The sequence below is a fragment of the Stegodyphus dumicola genome, chromosome 8, assembly GCF_044657685.1.
Source record: "Stegodyphus dumicola isolate Sdum_Otavi_A_Nest chromosome 8, ASM4465768v1".
Classification (NCBI taxonomy): domain Eukaryota; kingdom Metazoa; phylum Arthropoda; class Arachnida; order Araneae; family Eresidae; genus Stegodyphus; species Stegodyphus dumicola.
In genome coordinates this window covers 159,571,848-159,594,040 of record NC_140775.1, presented here as the reverse complement: position 1 = coordinate 159,594,040, position 22,193 = coordinate 159,571,848, and the positions used below count along the sequence as shown (strand labels likewise).

Here is a 22,193-nt window from a genome sequence, read left to right as displayed (position 1 = left end):
ACTAATCACATCTGTTTATGCTACTATTAATTTAACTTCTTCCTTTGATTGTAACAATAATGAAGTCTGTATTAGGGTAGAAGACTTAATCAAGTGGCACACAAACGATTATTCGGTACCAAAGGATGTTAAAAGTGTGCTAAACATATTTTTTTAAATGTTTGTAGAAATTATTAGTTTGATATATTTGTTTCCTGTGAGCTTATAGAGACATTAGGATATTTTTGGAAGCAGGAAAGATGAAAAATAGCAACCGCCTTCGCCGGGAATCGAACCGCGGACCTCTGGAATACCGGCCCAGTGTGCAGAACCACTACACCACGAAGGCAAGCCAGGAAACTGGGAGAAATCCTTATAAGATTAGATGCAAAATAAATTGCAGTAGTGATAGTATTAAAAATAAATTTTAATACATTTTCATTGCTTTTTAAATTTCTAAAATTAGTTAAGCAAAATAAAGTTTTAATTTGAAAAGTAAATTAAAGAACTTATACTATATCTAATAGTGAACCGCTGAGGTATGCCAATTTGCCAAGCAAGGTCAATGATAAATTAGATCTATATACTTTAATATGGCAATGCTCTGCCAGGCCAAATAAATAATGAATGCCATTGCCACGGAACGATAGTGCAAAAAAATCGAAGACTAAAACCAGACAGTTTAATACCTGCGACAAACACATTTATAAATATATGAATGCTGTGTTAAAATGTAAATATTAAACATTATAAAGGGCACAAAAATTAAAAAGTAAATAAAGACTTAACATGAAATTTATTCTAACAATATTATTATTTACTTGGAATTATTTACATATAATCACATATTTAAAAAAAAATTGTATTATATGATTTAATTTTCTAAAACTTACAGATAAGAAAAACAATATAAACTGCGCTACAAATTAATATAGCTTCACTCAATAATCCAGATCCAATAATTAATATGTTACCTTATTCTGGGTGTAACTTCCTTTTTATCAAATAAAATATATATATATAAGAAAGAAAGTTTACTTTGCAAAAATTGATTTATTTTTATTTATTAATTTATAACACATTTTACTTATTTTATTTATTTACTTAATTTTTGGTTTTGAACGTATTTTTACTTTTTGTCTTCTGAATAATGAATGCATTGAGAAGTTCATAAAGTTAAACATTTATATTTTGGAATTAGCAAATGTTATGTGAATTAGATGGAATCAGTCCATATTTTAACATTATCCTTATGAATCGAAAACTTCGGGATAGATTGTGACGAGGTAACAGTCATACAAATTGAGTTCATTTCTGTTCTTATTTTTTTATTATTAAAGGGATACGAAAAGAGATCGGCTAAGGTAAAGGCGAAAATTACCGATGCATAAAATATTGTATTCTATCAAGTATCTTTAAGTGATAAATTAAAAAAATATACATTGCCACATACAGAAAAGTTTTTCTATGCAGGAAACATGTATTATTTCTATATTAAATATATTCCGAAAAAGGAAGAACTCTTGATAAATTTAGTTTATTTGGATCATGGCGAAACGAACGAAGACTTTCTGTTTATGATAAGGGATGCCTTTGTGGAGGAATTTTTAAGAAAAACTGGCTCATATTCACATTACACATGAGGGAAAATCACGAAAACTGTCATGCAGCCAGCCTGTTCTCGGGGATTTAAACCCAGGACAAACTACCAGTTTTTAGACAATCTAGAGCTTGGTCGCTAGTGGACTGAAGGACCTCTTAAATTAGTCTAATGAGATGCTATGTGCTGAGCAATACATTAAAGCAAATAGAAGTTAAGATACCAGTAAACGCCAAAGTCTGCTAACAAAGTGTTATACACAAAAGTGCTATAGAATTACATGTTTGGTAAATGAGATAAAATTATCTGTATGCCATTACGAAATGTTATGAGTATAATATAAAATAGTATATATGCAATAACGGTTTTAGTATGCTATTCTGATTAGTCAAAGCAAATGAAGGTTCTGCTTGCATGGCAATAACCCAGCACAAAGGTGCCAGAACTTGTTCTTTTCTCGATGTGTAAGCACCTTTACGCCTAGGCACTGTTATGAAAGTTTTTGAATGAAGACTGATTTGCATAAGGGTGCTAGCACCTTTATGACGGGTACCATGATGAAGAAGCTTCCAAAGCAATAATGATAATTTAGGGAAAGATGTTATGCCACGTTGAACTGCAACACTCTAGTTTAACTCCCCAAGAAACACGGAAGTTTTTAAAGGTCTTACGTTTGTTGGAACGTATAGGCGAACAGGCAACACATTCCTGGTCGTAAGGATGATAAATGCTGTAGTAGCTTAAATTAATGACTCCAACAACAGAAGATTCCGCTACAGTTGTTTCTTACCTCAAAAGAGGAAAAAGAAATAACTTGTATTGGATTACAAATCTCTCCTCTAAACAATCTTGATAAAATCCCCATTACAGAGCTTGAAGACGAAGGATGCGGAACACACCTTCTTTCTTTGTATCATAAATAGCGTAGGACAATGCAACAGAAGAAGAGAATCTTAAAGAAAGTCAAACAGAAATAAGAAAAATTCTTCTTTAATCTTCTCACAGGAAGAGATTTTTACCCCCCCCCAACCTTTTCGGAACAATGACCACAGCTGACAGAGACTTTATTAGCGCGGCAGTTTTCTGAAGAAATGAAAATAACTGCAAGCGAAATTCAAAGTCAGAATGAAAATGTTTTTCGAGGGAACAAAAATATCTATTTTAGCAATTTTCCCCAGCTTGTGAATGTCCAAAAAGCACCTTATGTGACTTTTTTTTACTACTAATAAAAACTGCTCCATATTTTTACTCTATATATAACTAGCTGCTGCCGTGGCCAGCCGTCTAAAATAGTTATTATGAAAAAAGCAAAAATATGTAATACTTTTTGTGAGTCTCGCTCGTGTAATTTTATGGATCTAGCTAATGATTCATAATAAAGACCTTCGTTTATTGCTTTTAAAGCGCTTAGTTAGTCAGATTTCTTTTTTATGAATAAAAATTAGTATACACAGGAAAATGACAAAATTTTAAAAAGTATATAACCGCTTGAAAATGAATTATGTTTTGTTAGGTTATAATATAATTAAAAATTTATTACTGCAATATGATTGTAATATTTTGCCCAACGATGTGATGAATCAAATCATAAAGTGAAAACAATAGCATTCCTCTGAGGCGTTGAAAATACTTTTCAGTAAAATATTGTGTAAAATTTCACTACAATATTATTTACATTTAGGTTATGAGTAATTTCATATACAGAAAACTATGTTCATACAGATGTAGTGCTCAAGCTGTTTTTTCCCTTTAATAGAGTTTAAACTTTATTAGTAATAAATAAAGTTTATCAGAACAAGTTGTTTTTCCCCTTTAACAAAGTTTAAACTTTATTAGTAATAAATAAAGTTAGTCAGAAACTTTTTAATACAGTTTAAACTTTATTAAAGGAAAAAAACAACTTGAGAACTACACCCTAAACGTATTTAGAAGGTCAGCCCCTGCTGACCACCGTAATGTCTGGACTAAACGAATTTAATGTGTTATGCAAGCCGTAATTACGAGATGACTCGCATTCCAATGGGTCCTAAACCTTGTAAGGATCTTAAGTTTTACTAACGTTTATTTTATTTTAAATCTTTACTATCACTTCTTATTTTCTACTTCCGGCCAGTATTAAAAGCTTTAACTTATTTATGCAAATTTGTCTTGCGAACGCCAAGTACTTAAGTTGTGGTTTTTTGCCAAGCAAGAGAGAGGAAGGAGCTATTAGAAGCAGGCCGCTTGCCATAGTAGTTTTACTCGGTGGCTGGTTGCCTTCAAGGCCAGAGGTTTAATCCTCTTGATAATTTTAAACGTATCGTAGTGTTAGCAGTTCTCTGTACTACATACGGCTTTTTGCTAATATACGGCCAATCTTGGAGTAGGCACTTGTTTGAGTTAAGTTTAGTTAGAGTTTAGTTAATATTTTTATATTCTTACGTTCAGACCACAAGTGGTTGGTCTCTGTATTCCGAAGTCCGGAAATCATTGTAAAGAGAGAAAAATAAAGGGTTTCGTATATCCTTCCTGTGTGTATTGTCTACTTCCCAAATTTATTGAACATAGCTTTAGTAAGCTCCCTGTTCCGAGTCAGGACATTTAATGTTCCCAAAGCAAGTAAGGAGGAACACAGAACCTGATAACCTTAATTAATTAAAAAAAATAAACATCTTAAAATAACCCCCCCCCCAACTTCATACATTTATCACTGCTTCTAGGTGCTGCTAAATTTAAAAAGAGCTAATCATGCTAAAAATATTCATGCCGAAACGAAACATAACCAAACGCAACATAACCACAGAACTTAACATTTATTAATTTACAAAACCGATGACAGATCTTGGCTTAGAAAAAGTAGGAACATTGATGACATCATTAAAATTTCAAAGAAATATGTATCCAATGTATGTATCTCTTTGGCATTTCCAATGTGTTTCATAAAAATTATTTATCATTTATATCGACGATTAAATTTTCCAAGCAGTAAACTACATAACCAAATTACAACAATAAAATGATAAATACTTAAGCAGCAAGTACCAATATCGGTGTGATCACAGAATAAGTTTCATCAAGGATAAACATGCCAGCAACAAGCAATCCACTCTTGAATTGCAAATGGCCTCCACCCATAAAAAAGGGTTGGGTCATTCTTATGACTGGATCTTAAGACTGGATCATAAAAACGAAAACGATTCTCCTCTTGTTCGTCGGTGCCCACAGACCCAGTTCCGATAACCTTCATAACGGATCTCTGGCACGGCAGCGGATCAGAAATTCGAAAAAGTTTGAGGCCCACTTTATGGGCCATAAACAAGAACCGAACGCCGCTAAAAGCAAATACTTTCTTTTGCTCCTTGAAAGTAACTGGCCGACTGCAGATTTGATACCCGTCTTTCAATTGAGCATTATCCCCTCCCCCTTCAGGAGATAAAAAAGTAAGAACTATCGTAAAGTTATGTTGATGATACTTGTAGCTTAGAAGCGCTCAATCGTGCTGAGCAGCTACTTCAGCAAGAAGGGGAAAAAAAAAAAAAAAAAAAAAAAAAAAAAAAGAGGACAGTAAGGTTAATGGGGTTTACGTGTGACACAGCAAAACAGAAAATGCAGTCTTAAAACATTGATGGCTAGGTTCGGGTTTTGCATCAGACTGCATATTTTTGACAAGTTCTTGTGAATAAAAACTATAAATTATCATTTAAAACTTTACAAAAGTTAATTGAAGATGTCGATCTAATATATTGGCTATTATACTAAATATTATTACGCAAACGGCGATTACCCGAGCTAGTGTAGACTATGGACTAGCTAGGGTTGCCCAGAGTAACTACAAACAGTAAAAATTTATGAATATAAAAAGTACCCCTCCCAATGGCGGGCACTTGCCTATGCCGGCATCGGCCACTCCTAAGGCCAGATGTGGTGGTCTCTTTATTATGGAGGCACCTAATGGGTGGGCCACCGCTGCCTCCTATTTGAAGGGACAGACAATTACATCCATGCCTTCTCCGGGATTCGAACCCGGGCCCTTCGGTATCGCAGTCAGGCTTCCCTAACCACTATACCGTCTGTGCGACTGAATATACAAAGTTTGATGGGGTAAATTTAAAGGGGAATTAACACAGATTTTTATGTCTCTTTTTGCGTATATTTTAGTGAACTTCATACTTCTTACACAAATCATGATTTTTTCGAAGCAAGAAGCCTAAAAAATTAAAATGTACCGTCGTTGGGATTTCAACAAAGAATTTTCCAGTTATACTAGTTATATGTGCTAACAGCTTACAACACAACAGCATGCAAAGGGGGTGCGACATTTCTTTACATTCTGCTTCATTTACGGGCTATTGGGGAAGCACATAAGACCTGGTCGACCAAGCAGTAAAAAGGGACAGTAAGGTTAATGCTACTAAACTTTAGGCACTTCAAAGTTTTTACTAAGCTCCCTACTTTATGATCGCGACGCGTGTCGTTATCATCGCACAACACTTACTTTCATCACCTTATTTGAGGATATAATTCGAAGTCACCCTTCATTCCTGCTCTAAACTAGTGGTTCTTAACCTTTTAACTAAAGTGTACTATCCCAAAAAAAAAAAAAAAAAAAAAAAAAAAAAAAAAAAAAAACTTTACTACCACCACTACGTTTTACAATTATTTTTCAATTTCCCAGTAGAAACATTAAAAACATAATTGCCATTTGCACAACCTATTGACTATTTTATTAAATGTGCACACACACAAAAAAATATTAGATTAAAAACGTTTACCATTTATTATCAAAATTTAAGCTATAAAACTTTAATTATAAACTTAGTGTGAAATTTGGGTCCATTTATAAGATATGGATTTCTTTGTGTCTAGTTTTATCGCACTTAGTTTTAACCATGAATTAGGATAAACTTTTAATTTTGATCTGTATTTATTTTTCAAATATAATATGGAAGATAATCCTTGTTCACACAATAGGTTGCACAAAAAAGCAATAAAAATTAAATAGCTTTATTTGAAATCCCTTTAAATTCTTTTTTTTTTTTTTTTTTTTTTTTTTTTGTTGAGCCAAATTTAAAGAGTGTGTGTTATTTTTGAAATCTTCAGTCAGAGTTCGATCACAGGAAATTTCTATCAATTTTTCTTTTTCTTCACGGGATTTTTGAATTTAATAGTTAAAACGACTTAGTTTCTTTGAGTACCACCGGTTGAGAATCGCTACTATAAACGGAACAGAAAAAGAATTACGGGAGGCATATTTCACAAGTGCACATCAGCGTAGCCACTGAGGGAGGGGTTTCGAAAATGGATCAATGAGCTGCTATTGCTCTTGTGACGCTAAATCTTCGTGCATGTGAGCGTATGTTGCTTACGTTTTAATTTGCATTTGTTTCGCAGTTATAAATATATGGCGTAATAGTAGAAAATCTCGTAGTGCTTTCGTTTTCTGAGTTTCATTAATCGCTGACATTTCACTTTCGCGATTTTTATCACGCATTAATATTAATTAGGATTGATGTTCACGACATATTATGCGGATTAAGAGAATTCAAGTGTATATTTTTTTTTTTAATGAGCTGAGAATGACAAAGTGTTGCCATGAATTTAGTGTTTTCTAACTTTAGTGCGTGCATTCTTTTGATTTTTAAAATGTAAGATTCAGAATACATATATGATCTGATTATATCTATTATTTAATATTAAAAAATATATGTGAATAAATTGAAAATACTCGTTGTGAATACGATAAATTCACTCTCTTTGATGAGTATTTCTTGTGTAGACAGTACATTTAAGAGTGAGCATTTATTAAATGTGAAATTTAACGCATTAAATGTATACGAATGCAAATTAGTAAAGTTCACTTTGAATAAAATTCTGCATTGGTTATTATTATAGAACGTCTTTTTCATATAGACTGCAATAAAAAGTGCTGACTTCTATTTACATATATAATTGGTGTAAATATTTTTCTCATACGCATAGTTTTATATAAAGATTGCTTTTGGGGTCAGATGTTTATCACACATTTCTTTCTTCATCTTATTTACCACTTATTAAGTAATATTTCCCATCGATATTATCCAATATGTGATAAGTATCCAATATGCGTTTGCATTTATTTCAACCAGGTAGTGAAATCTTCATAATTTCCTATATTTGATCTAACTTCGCAATGAAAAGTTTCATAAGCAATGGACGATCCCTTAATTATTTTGTACAGAAAATTGCGTGGCAGAATATTTTCAACAATCTTGCTTAAATCTTAAAGTACGCGAAAGTCATGTGACATGACAGAAATATTACTGGATGCTCATTGGTCCATCCTAGAAGCCACTTCCTTGGTGGCTACACAGATGTGCACTTGTGAAATATGCTTACGGGAGTCCACCAACTGCCGCAGTGGTTACGGGAGGGAGAAAAGACAGCTACATTTTTTGATTCGGCCGTCACTGTGGAAATCGCAAATTCTTTTTTAAGTAAAAAACACGAAAATTTACTCTGTCCTCGTCGGGATTTAATTGTCTCAAAGTAAAATTGCATGCCAGTCGAGCGCACAATCTCAAAGCAGCTGATGGGCCAATTTTTTTTTAAACTAAAATGAAAACTTTTTTTAACAAGACAATTTTTTTAATTACCTTTCAAATTTTATTTAACAGATATTTATAAAAACAAACATAAACGTTGATAATAATGACGCAAAAGAAACAATTCCAATTGATATTTTTCTCCTCTCTCTTTATATTTTTCCGTCTACAATCTAAAGGCTGGTATCTGCGAGAAACTTCTCTCGCTTTCACTTTGTAATTCAACCAAAATAGTAAACGAAAATTTAATGTTTATAATTAATAACTAAATATTAACTCCTCGTTTGCTGTTTTGGTTGAATTACAAAGTGCAGCCAACAGAAGTTTAATGTTTAACATTAATTTTCAGGCTGACGTTGATTTCAAATAATTCTAGTACGTTGAATTAATCACTAAATGACTTTCTCAAAATAAAAATAAACAAATTAGGAAAACTTTGGGAATAAATGACGACAACCTGCTATCTTTATTTTATTTATTAAATTTTTTCATGCATACTGAAGAAATACATATACGTATATGCATGTAAATTATTATAAGCTTCTTTCTACACCTCACGGCGTTTCGATTTTGATGAAGTTCGTAATCTTAAACAAAAATTATTAGAAACTATTTCTATCACGAATTGTTAGATGCTCACTGGTCAATCTGATTCCTTTTATAGACTTATTAATTTTCAATTATGGGAACAAACGATTCACAAATGAATGTATTCCCAAACAAAGCGACTATTATTACTTCCCCCCTCTTCTTTTTGAAAACATTCGCAACTGAGGGTATTTAACTTCTGATAAATACGGGACAATACTATTCAAATCTGTATCTTTAAATCTTTGAATAAGACTTTTATCAGAGTGTAAACTAATTAGGTCCATTTGCAGATTTTCTGGGACATTATTCAGGTTCATTTTCAATGCTAATGAATGACTATAATCAAAATCATTAAAATCTTAAAACCTTTCTTCAAATGTATTCACGGGCCCTGTAAAATTGTTCCGCAAGCCAGCAGTTTGAGACTTAACATCATGCGCGATAAAGATAACGCTTTTCGCTCGTGAACTGGTACAAAGAAGCAACTCACTACAATAAGCGAGCGAACGACTGATTCGTCAAAAAACGGCTGTAGCTCTTTTTTACAGTTCAACTAGAGCTCTTTTTGGAAGGGTGCCAGAAGCGTTTGATTTTCATTTTAGGGATAAAAGAGTATTTATGCCCCCTCCGTTAAAAAAAGGTTTAATTTTTATCATTTCTCAACTTTCAGAACATATTTTGTATTCTAGAATTTTACTGTTAGTTCAATGCAGAAAAGAGTTTTGAGGAATCTCAAAGCTACAGTAATAAGAAATCAATCAGTGTAGGGAGTTAGCGGTGAGTCGATTCTTCTAATTCCACTGCTCGTTCGACTCTTCCCGCTTTTCGATTACAGTTCTTAGTTCACTCCCCGATCCCAATCTTATTCATCAAGGTTATAGTTAGTACGCTGTGAGGCATAAAGAGAACTATTCAATTCAATGAGCGAACGGATCTGATTTCATAAAAATGCGGTTTTGCTTATCTCTAATAAGCATAGATTAAAAATACACAGTCACAGTTATGTTAGCGGTACGTCATTTATTAAACAGTTAATATGTAGTATACTATTCAGAATAAAATCACAAATGGATGGATGGATGGATACTTGTATTTAAGAATGAATGGTCATACACAGACGGTCATAAGATAAAATCCAACAAACACATATCATTCTGCAATGCAATTAATTTTTCTAACCTATGAATATAGCATTTTTGCCAAAGCCAGAAAGTGTGATTGCGGGGGGATGATTTTTTTTCTACATTTACTCATTGATATCATTAATACATTAAAGTGTAACTGCAAAAAAATTAATAATAACATGAAATACATTGTTAATTTTATTATTTTACATAAATTAAAAATGCTTTATTCAATTACAGGTAAAAATATTATTTATTTATCATAAATAAAAACATTTCCTTCACTTTTAGCACAATATAAGTTGAATACGATAAAATGTTCGGTTTTAATGTCTACAAAAATTTCATTGCATTATCCCAGTTGAAACAGACATAACTCACGCGTTCAGAGATTACATTTTGTGTATTACATTAGAGACCCCCCCCCCAAGTAACTGTGTAATTTTCACTGTGGTGAGCGATAAAACGAAAAAATAAAATTCTCTCATTTGTATTACAGCGTTAAGGGAATGCAAACAATAGAATTTCATTTCTTCGTTAAACGGATGCGTTAGAGTTCCACTTAATCCGAATATTTAGAGTTCTTAGTCTGTTGTCTAGAAAACTTTTAGTCTGTTTCCATGAAAAACCACTGCAAAATTAACTGTTAATTAATTAATTAAATTTCTCACGGTAACTCCCAAGACAACGTTTACAATTAACTTATAATCCGAGGATAGTTAAAAATAAGCAGGCAAGAAGTTAGTAATACGAGGGCTATCTGTCTAAGGAAATGGACGCCTTCGAAGAGGACTTTCTAAAGGACACTAGATCGTATTCATGATACGCATAGGGAAACCTCCGGAAACCAACCATGCAGTCTAAAAAGTTCGCATGGTATCTTATTTCTCAGTATTTAGCTATAACCACTCGTGGGATAGTTACAGATTTTAAGAAGTTGGAAGCTGTTGATGGATACATTCAATGAGTCTCTCTTCCTCTCATACTATGGTGCATGAGAGAGAAAATCATTAATTATTCCCACCACGTTACCACGCCTACTGTTTTCTTCTTTATATACCCAAATTCTAAGAGCGAAAATTTGTCGCCTGGTCTCGCTGATTATAAAACGCTTCAAATACCATTATGTGCTTCAATGGTTCCTCGACCTGAGTTCTTCACACGCAATAAAATGAATTCGCATTAAAGCTTCGTATTCTTTTATAATTAAAGGCATATTTTAACTCAATAACTGCAGAACAATAAAGCTCTGAAAGATATTTTTATTCGTTTTTAAAATTATTTTACAAAAGCGAAAATTCTTTTTAGATTTTTTTCATAAATGGAAAAAAAAGTTTTAATTTCAGAAATATATCATAAAGGTGTAGTAAAATTAAGCAAAGTACCCTTAAAAAGCGAGGAATACCAGCATTATATTTTAAAATGTTGTATATAAGAAGCAAAGTTCTACGATCTCGAAATGGCAAAAGAATTTTAGCACCTTATTTCACCGAAGATGAATATTTAAAACTTACCCTCCTTTCATACTGAGCAATAATACTTTAGTTAATTTTTGATGAATAGAAATATAACCTATTCTAAATCTGTTACAGACAAACCTCCGTCAACGGCATTCCTCTTTAACGGACACTCAGTTAATGGAAAGCTCATTGAAGAAAGAGTCTAATACACTTCCAAGTCAATGGATACTTTCATCAAGGAGTCCATTTAACGGATATTTCCATTGAATGGTCTCCTGAGTATCTTGTAACAGGAAGTTTGTATGTACTTTATTTTAGCAAAATAAGAAATAATTTCTTTGTTTACTTTTAGTAAGTAAAAATGAAAAATAATATTTTGTTAAGTTTTAAGGCCTCAACATACATGAAAATTAACTGTATAACCTTTTATTGGTCGATAACACGTGTTTTACTTTTCGTTTTAAGGAAACGAACATGTTTTCATTTTTTTAATTGAAGGTACTAGGCTGAAATAAACTCGATTAAAAAATCATTCATCAATATAAAAATAAATACATATTTGGTATGCATTATAAAGGAAAGAAGAATTCCAGTTAACCGAATATTACGGATATCAGCACAAGCTGCGGTTCCAATTATTTCGGATATTTGGAGCTTAAATGCAATTAAAAAGTTTGCAATGCTTAAGCTTCCTAGACTGATTTCGCAAAATGATACGTCTGTGCATCGCTTTTATTGCTGGTACGTAAAGTAATAATTTACAACCCTGACATTTTTATGATAGAAAAACGGAGCAGAGAAGATATATTCTGTCAGCATAACCGTAATTTTTTATTTAATGTCTTTCTAAAGATAAAAATAATGTGTCAATTAAAATTATTCTTCCGGTTTTCATTTACGAAATTATGAACTGCTCTACTACGCATAAAGAGGGACAAGACATGGGCAATAGCTTTTTAGTATTGTATTGGATCTAGTACTTTTTGTAAACCTTTAGTATTCTAGTATAGTTGCCATCATATCTAGAATTTTTCCATAATAATAAGAACAACCGAGAGAGTTATGCATTAAAAAGTTAGCTGCGTGAATTTATACATTATTTGGAATGCAACAGCAGATATTATTTAACAAGTCACATGTTTAAACTGCTGTTTAAAAAAAAAAAAAAGATTCCAGCTTTTATATTACGTTCAAAAGGCCTTTTTTTTTTTTTTTTTTTTTTTTAACGTTTTGTGTGTTATCTTTATTTATTAAATATCAAATTCTTCGTACTTAAACCATAAAATTTAATTCAACAGCAATATCACAAAATAATTTAAAAAGAGCATATATTTAGAATTTCTGATGCACAGTCTCGCGCGCTACAGATGGAATACCCCCCTCCTGTACAGTGATCCCATTGTTCGCTTTGAAATCGTTGAGTTTCTTAATCAGAAACTCATAAATGCTTTACAAAATATGAAATACACAATAAAACAAATTCCAAATTTGCTTCGGGATGCCCATATTCAGGTGGAAACGTACGTTATTCAAATTTGTATGGCTCTACGTACCGTTGTTTTATCACAATGCAATAAATATATATACATTTATGCAGATTCTTCATTATTTAATTAGGGCGATAATATTTGGTGGCAACAATCTAAAAAGTGAAACGCCACAAAATGACAAAATGAAATTAATAGCCCCTCTGGGCTAACGCTAAAAATCCTTAATTAAGGAATAGTTTTTTCTTCTTCACATTCACAAAACCAAAAACAGCAAACCAAAATTTAGGTTATTTTTATTACTTTTAACTGAATGTTGCCTTTGTCTTCTAATTTTTGTTAGTAGGTCAAATAAAAATAATTATAAAACATTTTATGAAATTTTAACGTGTTACAAATAACATCAATCAAAAAAAAAAAAAAAAAAAAAAAAAAAACATATCCAGCAGACAATGTGCAGTTTACATACAGGATGACAGTGGACGCTATTCTGAAAGAAGTTTAGATGACAGTGCATAGTTCTGGAAAGAGACAGTTGAGATACTTGTCCATGTGTTTAAATCATGTTTTCAAAAGCTAACTCTCAAAGTTATTGTGCTATAAACGTTAGCGATGACAAACCGTTAACTAGCTAATGAATGTAACTGACTGTCGACACTAACTAAACTAGACACTGGTAAGTCATTGATAGTTTGACGACTAAAGCACATACTAACATACAGTCAACAAAATCAAACATAGTATTAGCAGTAACACGCAGAAATTCCTAGGATTGCTCAGTCTTCTGAGAGGGAAACACAACTATCCAATGCTAATTTGGTAGAGGGAACATTATACAGGTAGAAGAGGAGGGGATGGAGGTACAGATGAGATGCTGAGGCGTGGCGTAATTACTTTCCTCCACGACCCCACCACGTCATTACACGGTTGGCAGCTGCCGAACACTGCACCTGCGGCCGAAAATGAGATTCGCCACCATCCACACATACATATGATCAACAGCAGAGACCACAACCTGCTACACAGCCCATCCTCTTAATACTCCAAGAGTTACGGACATAGTAATAGATACTCTCAAATTCCATTCAAAATTATTATTAACGTAATGGTCTCGCAAGCCAAGTCTAGAAGCAACAACTGCAAGAAAGTCAAAGGAAGTTAAAGACTAAAACGGCATTTCTGAGAAGTTTCGAAAATATTTTCTTTTGAAGTATTTAGAAAATAAAATTAAATATAATAATGATTTTTTTACACTTAATTGAAAATTATGCATTACGCTATTGAAAAAACCGGTTCCGAAAGTATCGGAAATTAAATATCAGAGCCTCCTAACACCATCAGATTATTTACCAGACTAACAATTTAATATTAACATAAGAACTTCATTTCGGTTTTCTTATGAAGTTTATTTCTTTACTTTCTAACTTCAATTAAATGCAGTGTTAACGTTTACATTTAAAACAATTTTTGCATTTATTCTAGGTCACGTGCTTTAAGACCGCAGACGCAAGATAAATTAACTTTCTGGTTTGCAGTGCTTTTTAGTCCACTTACAAACCTTTTATTACCTTTATAAGATACCGACCGGGCAACGAACACCGCTATAAAGGGCTTCTTTTAATTTTCGCATTACCTTATTACATAGCATGGAGTATTATACAACGGTTGGAATGATGAGGAATGGTTTATCTGTATTTGGAACACTGGATTGGTAATTCTTTGCATATTTAAGCTCAGATTATCACAAATTACAGGATTTTAATTTCGTGACTATCATAAAATAATTTGCCGCGAAACGGTACATCATGAATCTAATCATTATACGCATAATAAATATGACGTTGACGTAAAACAAGTGCGAAATTTCTATCGGCCGATTGACTTGTGCATTAACCCGGCGGAAGTCGCACCAAGAAAAGTTACTAGAGTGGGCGCGTGGGGTATCACATACCCCAATATTTAAAATATGATAAAAATAGTATTATTTAGTTTTAAAACTTTTTTTTTGGTTCTCGCGTGTTATAAATACGTGAATAATAATTGGGTTTCAAAAAATTAATTTCCGAAATAATCTTAGAGTTAAAATTAAATGAAAATAATAAAAAAATAAAATCATGCCTCTAAGTTTCACTGCATCTTTAATATACCATACTTATTTTATTTCTTCATATTTTGAACGAAATACATTCAAGTGTTCTTGGCACAGAATGTTTCCACATTTTAAACATTGCATTGACGTTCTTCTGTCCTTGGCGCGAGAGCAAAAAATTTATCACATCTTTCACATTTAGTTGTTTCGAATTTCATATATTCGTTTTAATTCTTCGTCGAAACTTCTGCTTTTGTTTTGCATGCAGTACATCAATTCCTTGGAAAAGTATTAATCTCTGATCTTTGTTCAATATTTTTTTTCATTAATTATAATGCTAAGTCCTTCAAAAACAGACTTCTGTTTCTGGTTGGTGGATTAGCAGTTGAATGTAATATAATTCAAGCATTTATTACAGCAACATTCAGTTCAGGAAAGAAAATTTCAATTGGCCACCTCCTTGTTATTCTGGCAATTGAATAATTGGCTGACATTCCATCCCCCATATCCACTGCTCCTTTAGTCATATTATTAAAACATATAATTCCTGACGTTTTATTTTCTGCAATAGTATCATCTATAATATGATCGTTATATAATGTTGAAAGCATAAGAATAGTTTTTCCTTTTTTTAGGAACATCAGGAATTAATGTTTCATCTTTTTCGAAACCAAAACATTGTAGAAAATATTCTTAGTTTCATCTTCAGTTTCCGAAATGCAATCTTCATCGCTTTCAAATATTTCTAATAAATCTCACAAGCATTGCATCTCCAGTTCATAGGGACTCATTTTTTTTTTTTTTTTTACCATAATGCAGTTAGAAATTTTTAAGAATTTAATGTCAAGTACTTTAAAATCACTTGCGAGTAGAAATATTTACTGTTACACTTTAAAAATTTCTGAACTAAATATTCAGTCAGAAAAACACTTACACGGACAGGCGCGTGGGGTGTGTCATACCCCAGTTCCAACAAAATACCGATAAATCTTTTCCTGAAACACACAGACAAAGGAAAAGCGGTTCTGAAAGTCAACCACAACTAGAAACTCAGATACTGAAAGCAGCACAGAATTTCAGTTTCACAAGTTAGGAATATTCCACTTTTATGTAGGGTTGGGGTATGATACACCCCACGCGCTTTACCGCGAGTTAAGTATTACTATATATGTACTATTGTAGCGCCTTTCATTGCTGAATTTTATTCAGAGTACAATATAGTTTTCATACATTTAAATCTGTTTCACATCTCAATGAAGATTAAGGAATTTTGAACTAAACTCACTATTCCTATTAAAGGCAGCTTCTTTCGGAAACGATATCCATAAAAGCAACTCTCAGAAGCTACGGCTTATATGTACATTCTGATTGAAAGCTTTATCTGTTAAGTTCATAGTTGCTAATTATGGGCGTTATCGACTACTAGCAGGCGCTGAGATTTCTGGGGTGTTACTGGTCAGGAGAGCAGTAAGGAGACAATAAAAAGCAACTGGAGAACAAGAGCATGCTGCCAAACTTTAGTTCTAAAAAAATTATTGAAACATTAACTTTATTATATAAATATTACAGTAAAGCATCTTTGCGTGAATCATACCATCATGGCAGTCGACCCTTCATACAAATTTGTCCAAGCGGTTTCATTCTTCCATTCCAAACGTTACAAATGATCTTAACAACTATTGTTTGAAAGTATTTCGTATTTTCAGTACAAATTATGAAAGTATACTCGGTTTATTGTTTGAATGCTATAGGTACTACTTGTAACATGCTTTCTTTAGGGTCTTTTATGACTATGTTACTTATTTCTTGTGTTCTTGAAGGCCTTGTATGCCACTGTAAACTTATTCTGCTTAGTCATAATAAATAGCTTCTGGAGGCAAGGGCTTTAATCCGTGTAAGGCAGACATCATGTCAGCTAGGTAATGGAGCCCCTGTTCTCTGGTTAACAGTGTCTTTCGGGATCATCAACTGGTAAGACCCCTACTGAAAGACTGAGTAGCGAATTCTCGCTAGATCTTGAAAGTACAGATAACTGCAGAAGAAGGTTACAATAACCTTTTTATTTTAATACTAAACTGAACAAACGCACTCACTCGATACTCATAATTTAACCACTACTTGTGGCTAAGTAACTCGAACAGAAAATAAGATATACAATCACAATAAAGTAAGACTGGGTACGCGATTGGCTCCTTCTTTATCTAAACCGCTAAATCGGCTGCACACAGGAAAGCCGAACCTGTGCAATGTTGCTAAATCCACCCACGCGTCATAAACTCAGAACTAACTATCCTACCGCGATCACTTAAAATTGCTCTTTAAGTACTGTATTGCACTAAGTACTGTTTTCAGCTCACTTAGATTTGCACACTTCTTTAAATTTACATTCTGGCAGGAAATTGAAATTAAAAGGGAAGGGAAAGTTTCTTTAAACTAAAAATAGTTGTTTAGAATAAAATAAGGTCTTTACACTACCAGTCAATATTTTAAAAACTAAGCCTCAGAGACTTAATTGCAGTGGTTTCCAGTAAACCCAAATAGCTTATACTTTCAATATATACTACTCCCCGTGTTGTGACAATTATTAACACGTATTTTGCAGGTTCCTTATTACAAATGTTGTGCAAAATCTTGAATCATTAATGCTGTTTCCATATGGTGTGATGAGTTTTTATTAAAAATTTGATGTAGTGCAAGTGCAATACATACTTGGAGAATTTTATGCGCCTGCATTCCGTGCCTGCACGGTAAGGGACGCTGAACAAATTCGAAGGGAAAGCTCAGCAAATTAAAAGTTGAAGAGGGGATTCCTACCAACAGAAAGTTGAGAAAGTATATAGTCAATAGGTCGACTATATTTAAGATGATCCTAAAAAGCAATTTCATTTAAAATGCAACTGTTTAACTTAAATATGCATTCATTATTTCTCCAAAGCCGATTAAATTATACAACTTAAAATTGTATTTATCAGTTAATTTAGAAACAAAGCTATGAATATGTTTGTTGCAATGCATTTGCATGTAACTGAAAAGTTATTGAAATTATCATACCAAACACAATGACATACCTGTTCAGGCTTTAGTCCTGGCGGCACCCATGTATATTCCTCAAGCGCGCATCCCGAATCATCGTCGGAATGCGAGTGGCGGTCGGAGGGGGACCCAGCGCCGCCCCCGCCGCCGAAGTGAGCAGCCATCTTGTGAACGATGCGTTCGCTCTCCGCCATATTAGACACGCCGGACGCCCCCTCGTGCTCCTCCCGGGGGCACTTGCAGTTCCGGCACACCTTCCTATAAACAAGAAGAATCGGGTCAATGCAAATTAATACATACTACATTAATCAATCTTATAAAGAAATTAAGCTCTAGTTCAGTTACCTGACAGCAAGAACAAAACTTGACAGCAATCATACGTTAACTATTTAACATTATCCATCTAACCTGTGATAGCTTTTATTATGCACATCAAGCTCTACCGGTAGAAGTTAATGACAAGAACATACGCGGTCACAAAAAATAAAAAAAATCGCTAGTCACTTTTGAGGATTCAGATCAGAACTGCTAAGTTCTTAAGCCTTTTGGCAAATACATTGCAGGAATAAATTTTAAAAGCACATATACATCTTGCATATTCTTCATCTTTCAGCATATTTTATTTACCATTACATAGTAATCCTTCTATTAACTAGCGCTGGTAGTGGTGCATTAGACCATTGAAAGCTGATATATTTCGAATTCCAGCAACCAAAAGGTCTGACTTTCCAGATTTTGGGGAATTTCCTCATGTTCAGCAAGGACATGCGTTTTTAAATTAATAACAGTTCTTTAATATCTTGATACAAAGTCTATCATTTCCAAGACTGCCATTACTGGCACATTTTAAGGTAATTAAATTAAATCTTTAACTAGTTTAATGGGATCAAGAGATTAAATAATTCTCTTTGCAAAATTCAGCTATATTTTCATATCACGAGTAAGAAAAGCGTGTGGCGCCCTTGATAAATATACATATAAAAGTAATGGCTTATACATTTGATTATGCGATCCGATTATTCGATTTCGTTATTTAGGCGAGCACGTACTATTATTCACGTCTTAAAGACGTAGATAAATTTTGTACAGAGAATTATTTAATCTCATTCCCATTAAACTATATAATAAAGCATTTTCTCCTTTCAGGTTATTAATGGTTTTACGAGTTTTTTAAATAAGAGCTTAAATTATAAAAACTCCTTTTGCAATTAATTAATTTTTATCCCCTATGGCACGTCCTCAATCAAATTATTCAATTGACAAATTATTTTTCAACAACGAGTAAGCACTCCTTTCACTCCCAACAATTCTCTTACGTCTAATGGTCGAAAAAATTCAGCTTTTTTTTTGTGGGGTAAGGGGGGAACTGAAAGCTTTCAGATTTTATATTACGCCCAATGTGAGTTTTTTTTTAACGTTTTGTGTGTCACCTTTATTTATTACATATCATGTTCTTCGCACTTAAACCACATAAAATTCAATTCAACAACATCACAAAATATTTAAAAAACATCATGTCTTTAGAATTTCGATACATAGTCTCGCGGGCTGGAGATAAAAATATTTCCCCCCTCCTTCTGTGCAGTGTTGCCATTCCTAGCTTTGAAATCATTGAGTTTGTTAATAAAAATTCGTTAAAGTTTTACAAGATGTGAAATAGATAATAAAACAAATTCGAAATTCAAAATTCGGGCTTCCAGGTGCCCATGTTGGGGTAGAGGATTACGTTATTCAGAATTTGACGGCTCTAGGTACCGTCTCTTTTTTCTCAGTGCGAGAAGTATACCTACATTCATGCACATTCTCCTTTACTTAATTTATTTAAAAATAATACAGGGCGATAATATTTGCTGGCAACAATTTGAAAAGTGGTTCAACGCAAAATCCCGTTTCGAGACTAATAGCCCTTCTCAGCTAAGGCTCTTTTGGGATAAGTCATAAACTATGTTAAAAATAATGTTAAAATCTCATAAAAGATTCATTTGAAGGAATTTTTTATATGCTCTATCCACTGGTGCAAACAGTAAAACTCCGAGGTTTGCTCATTAAACGAAGATATGTGCGAAAAATCTAAATCGAATTTTGAAAAAAAAAAAAAAAAAAAAAAAAAAAAAAAAAAAAAATCGCTTCACGCATTGTATTGTCATCAACAAACAGCGTACGCCCAAAATTTGAAATTTGAGTTCAATAGTTTATTGGAAAGTCGCTAATGAGAAACTTTTCACTATAAGACAAACATCATCAGTGAGCTAAATAAAAGCTTTTAAAATGGGTCGCTCAGATTAAATGCTTTAGAATCGTCAGTTCCTAATAATAAGAAGAGAAGTACAGTGAGAAAAAGAAAGCAAATATTTAATCCACAGCACATAACAGTTGAGCAGTTAAAACAAATGCAAAATCCTTGGGATGAAAATTTATGTTTATTTTCCAGTTTTTACTGTTCAATTCACGAATTATCTACGGATGGTTAAATTTTATAGATTGAGTAAATACGTAATGAAACACTGGAACTCATAATTTCATAAATAGAATTTTTCTATAAATACTACAGTCTATACTATTTTTCTATAAAATACTACTATCGTCCTGCTGCGGAAGATTAGAATTATTAGAAACTGCTATCAATATTGGCCAAAAGTGTGTAGCTTTGTGTGAATAAGTGTTTGCTGCCGTTTGCAACTTTCATGAGATAGACGGAATGAGAAATAACCAAATAATATGTGATAGTAAAGTTACGACTAGTGGCTTAGTTCCCAGACTACTACCGACACCTGCACGCAAAAAAAAAAAAAAAAAAAAAAAAAAAAAAAAAAAAAAATGTGTATTTTAATTATTACATACAAACTGCATATCTATTTATCTTACCCAAATTTATGAAACGGACATACATGCATATATTCAATACTTTAAATCTATACACATAGAAAACTCTTCTACACATTAAAAGAAATGAAAGCATTTATTCGTGTAAGATATGAATTAGAGTGCAGCGTTTATACGAGTAGAAAAGCAGCAGCAGGCATTTAATTTGTAAGTAGGAAAAAATAATGAAGACATGCTCACTAAAAAAGAAGCAGCATTAAAAAAAAAACACAGTATTTAATTTATTGTCTTTTATAAAGAAAATGATTTTTCTTTATCTGACTGGCCATCTTGCGTGCGAATGGGAGGAGCTTTTGGCTAGGATTTACATCCATTGAGTGTCAACTAGTTCAGCATTCTTTGAGAGGTATGTACAGTATTAGGCTGCGCTCTCATGAATGGTGTTAAAGTATACAATGTAGAATCACTATAGTCAGATTACAAAAATTGGGGGAGAAACGAAAATGGAAAGAGAGATTAACAGCTTTCTGTAATAAAAACATATTTCGAAAACGTTCATTTCGAAATATTGAATTGGAAATAATATACAGCCGCTGGGCTTCGAACTGAGTGATGAAGATGCAAAATAAGTGGGGTGTAAATATGATCTGTGCCTTGCCTACTCAGTTTTCCCGCCAGCGATAAAGCGCGAAACCGCAGAGTAACGGTGCTTCGACCTAAGTTAAAATGGAGGAACGGGCTGACTGATTAATAGCAAGATTCTCTTAGAAAGTCCTACACGAAGGTCTTACTCCCCTTAGGAAACGGAATGAAGAAAATCTACAAGCAAACACAAGAAAATCATATAGTGTTATTTTCAAGCCTTTTTGACTCCAAGTTCAGTAACGGTTATAATGAAAGTTTGGTAAAAATACATGATACTTTGTGTTGTTCCGCTGGTAATGGCTGACTAACGATCAAATGACCAAGAATACTACGCAATGGTATTTTCTCCCGGCTGGCAGAACAGCTGACTTATGGGAGATTTCGTGAATTTTTACCTTTTTTCTACCACATGTTTCGCCAGTTAAATTGATAAGGCCCTTCATGAAGACATGCCTGTCGAGCAGAGAACTCTTATGATTTACCAAAATAAAATATTTATAAATTTATATCTTATTCACTAATGATTTATGTAACTGATCTTTGGTCAGCATTAAGGCATTTAAGAACGTCTTGAGAAATCTGCAGCACAAAGCAACCTGTCTGCATCCGCTCCCCTTCCCTCGATTTTAATTCACTGAGCCCGTTGCTAGAAGCTTTTGGGCGTCAGGAAATGTAAAATCGCACAAAATAAAAATTTTCCGATGTGGATGTGAGGCATTAATTGCATGTTTATTGTGTGCTTTTAGATATCTGTGTGCGAATATCAAGCCTTTTATGATCCAATATCTGAATCATGAAAGGC

The 22,193-nt window shown here is 33.1% G+C and overlaps 1 protein-coding gene across 3 annotated transcripts in view; it reads right to left on the bottom strand.

The window, feature by feature from the left end:
- The window catches only part of esn (espinas), a 350,301-nt gene that overhangs the window by 70,773 nt on the left and 257,335 nt on the right, over positions 1 to 22,193 (bottom strand). For all 3 annotated transcript variants that reach the window (XM_085822642.1, XM_085822643.1, XM_085822641.1), the window contains one exon: positions 17,959 to 18,181. In XM_085822642.1, the coding sequence (XP_085678768.1) occupies positions 17,959 to 18,181 (223 nt within the window). The remainder of the gene's footprint in view (positions 1 to 17,958; positions 18,182 to 22,193) is intronic.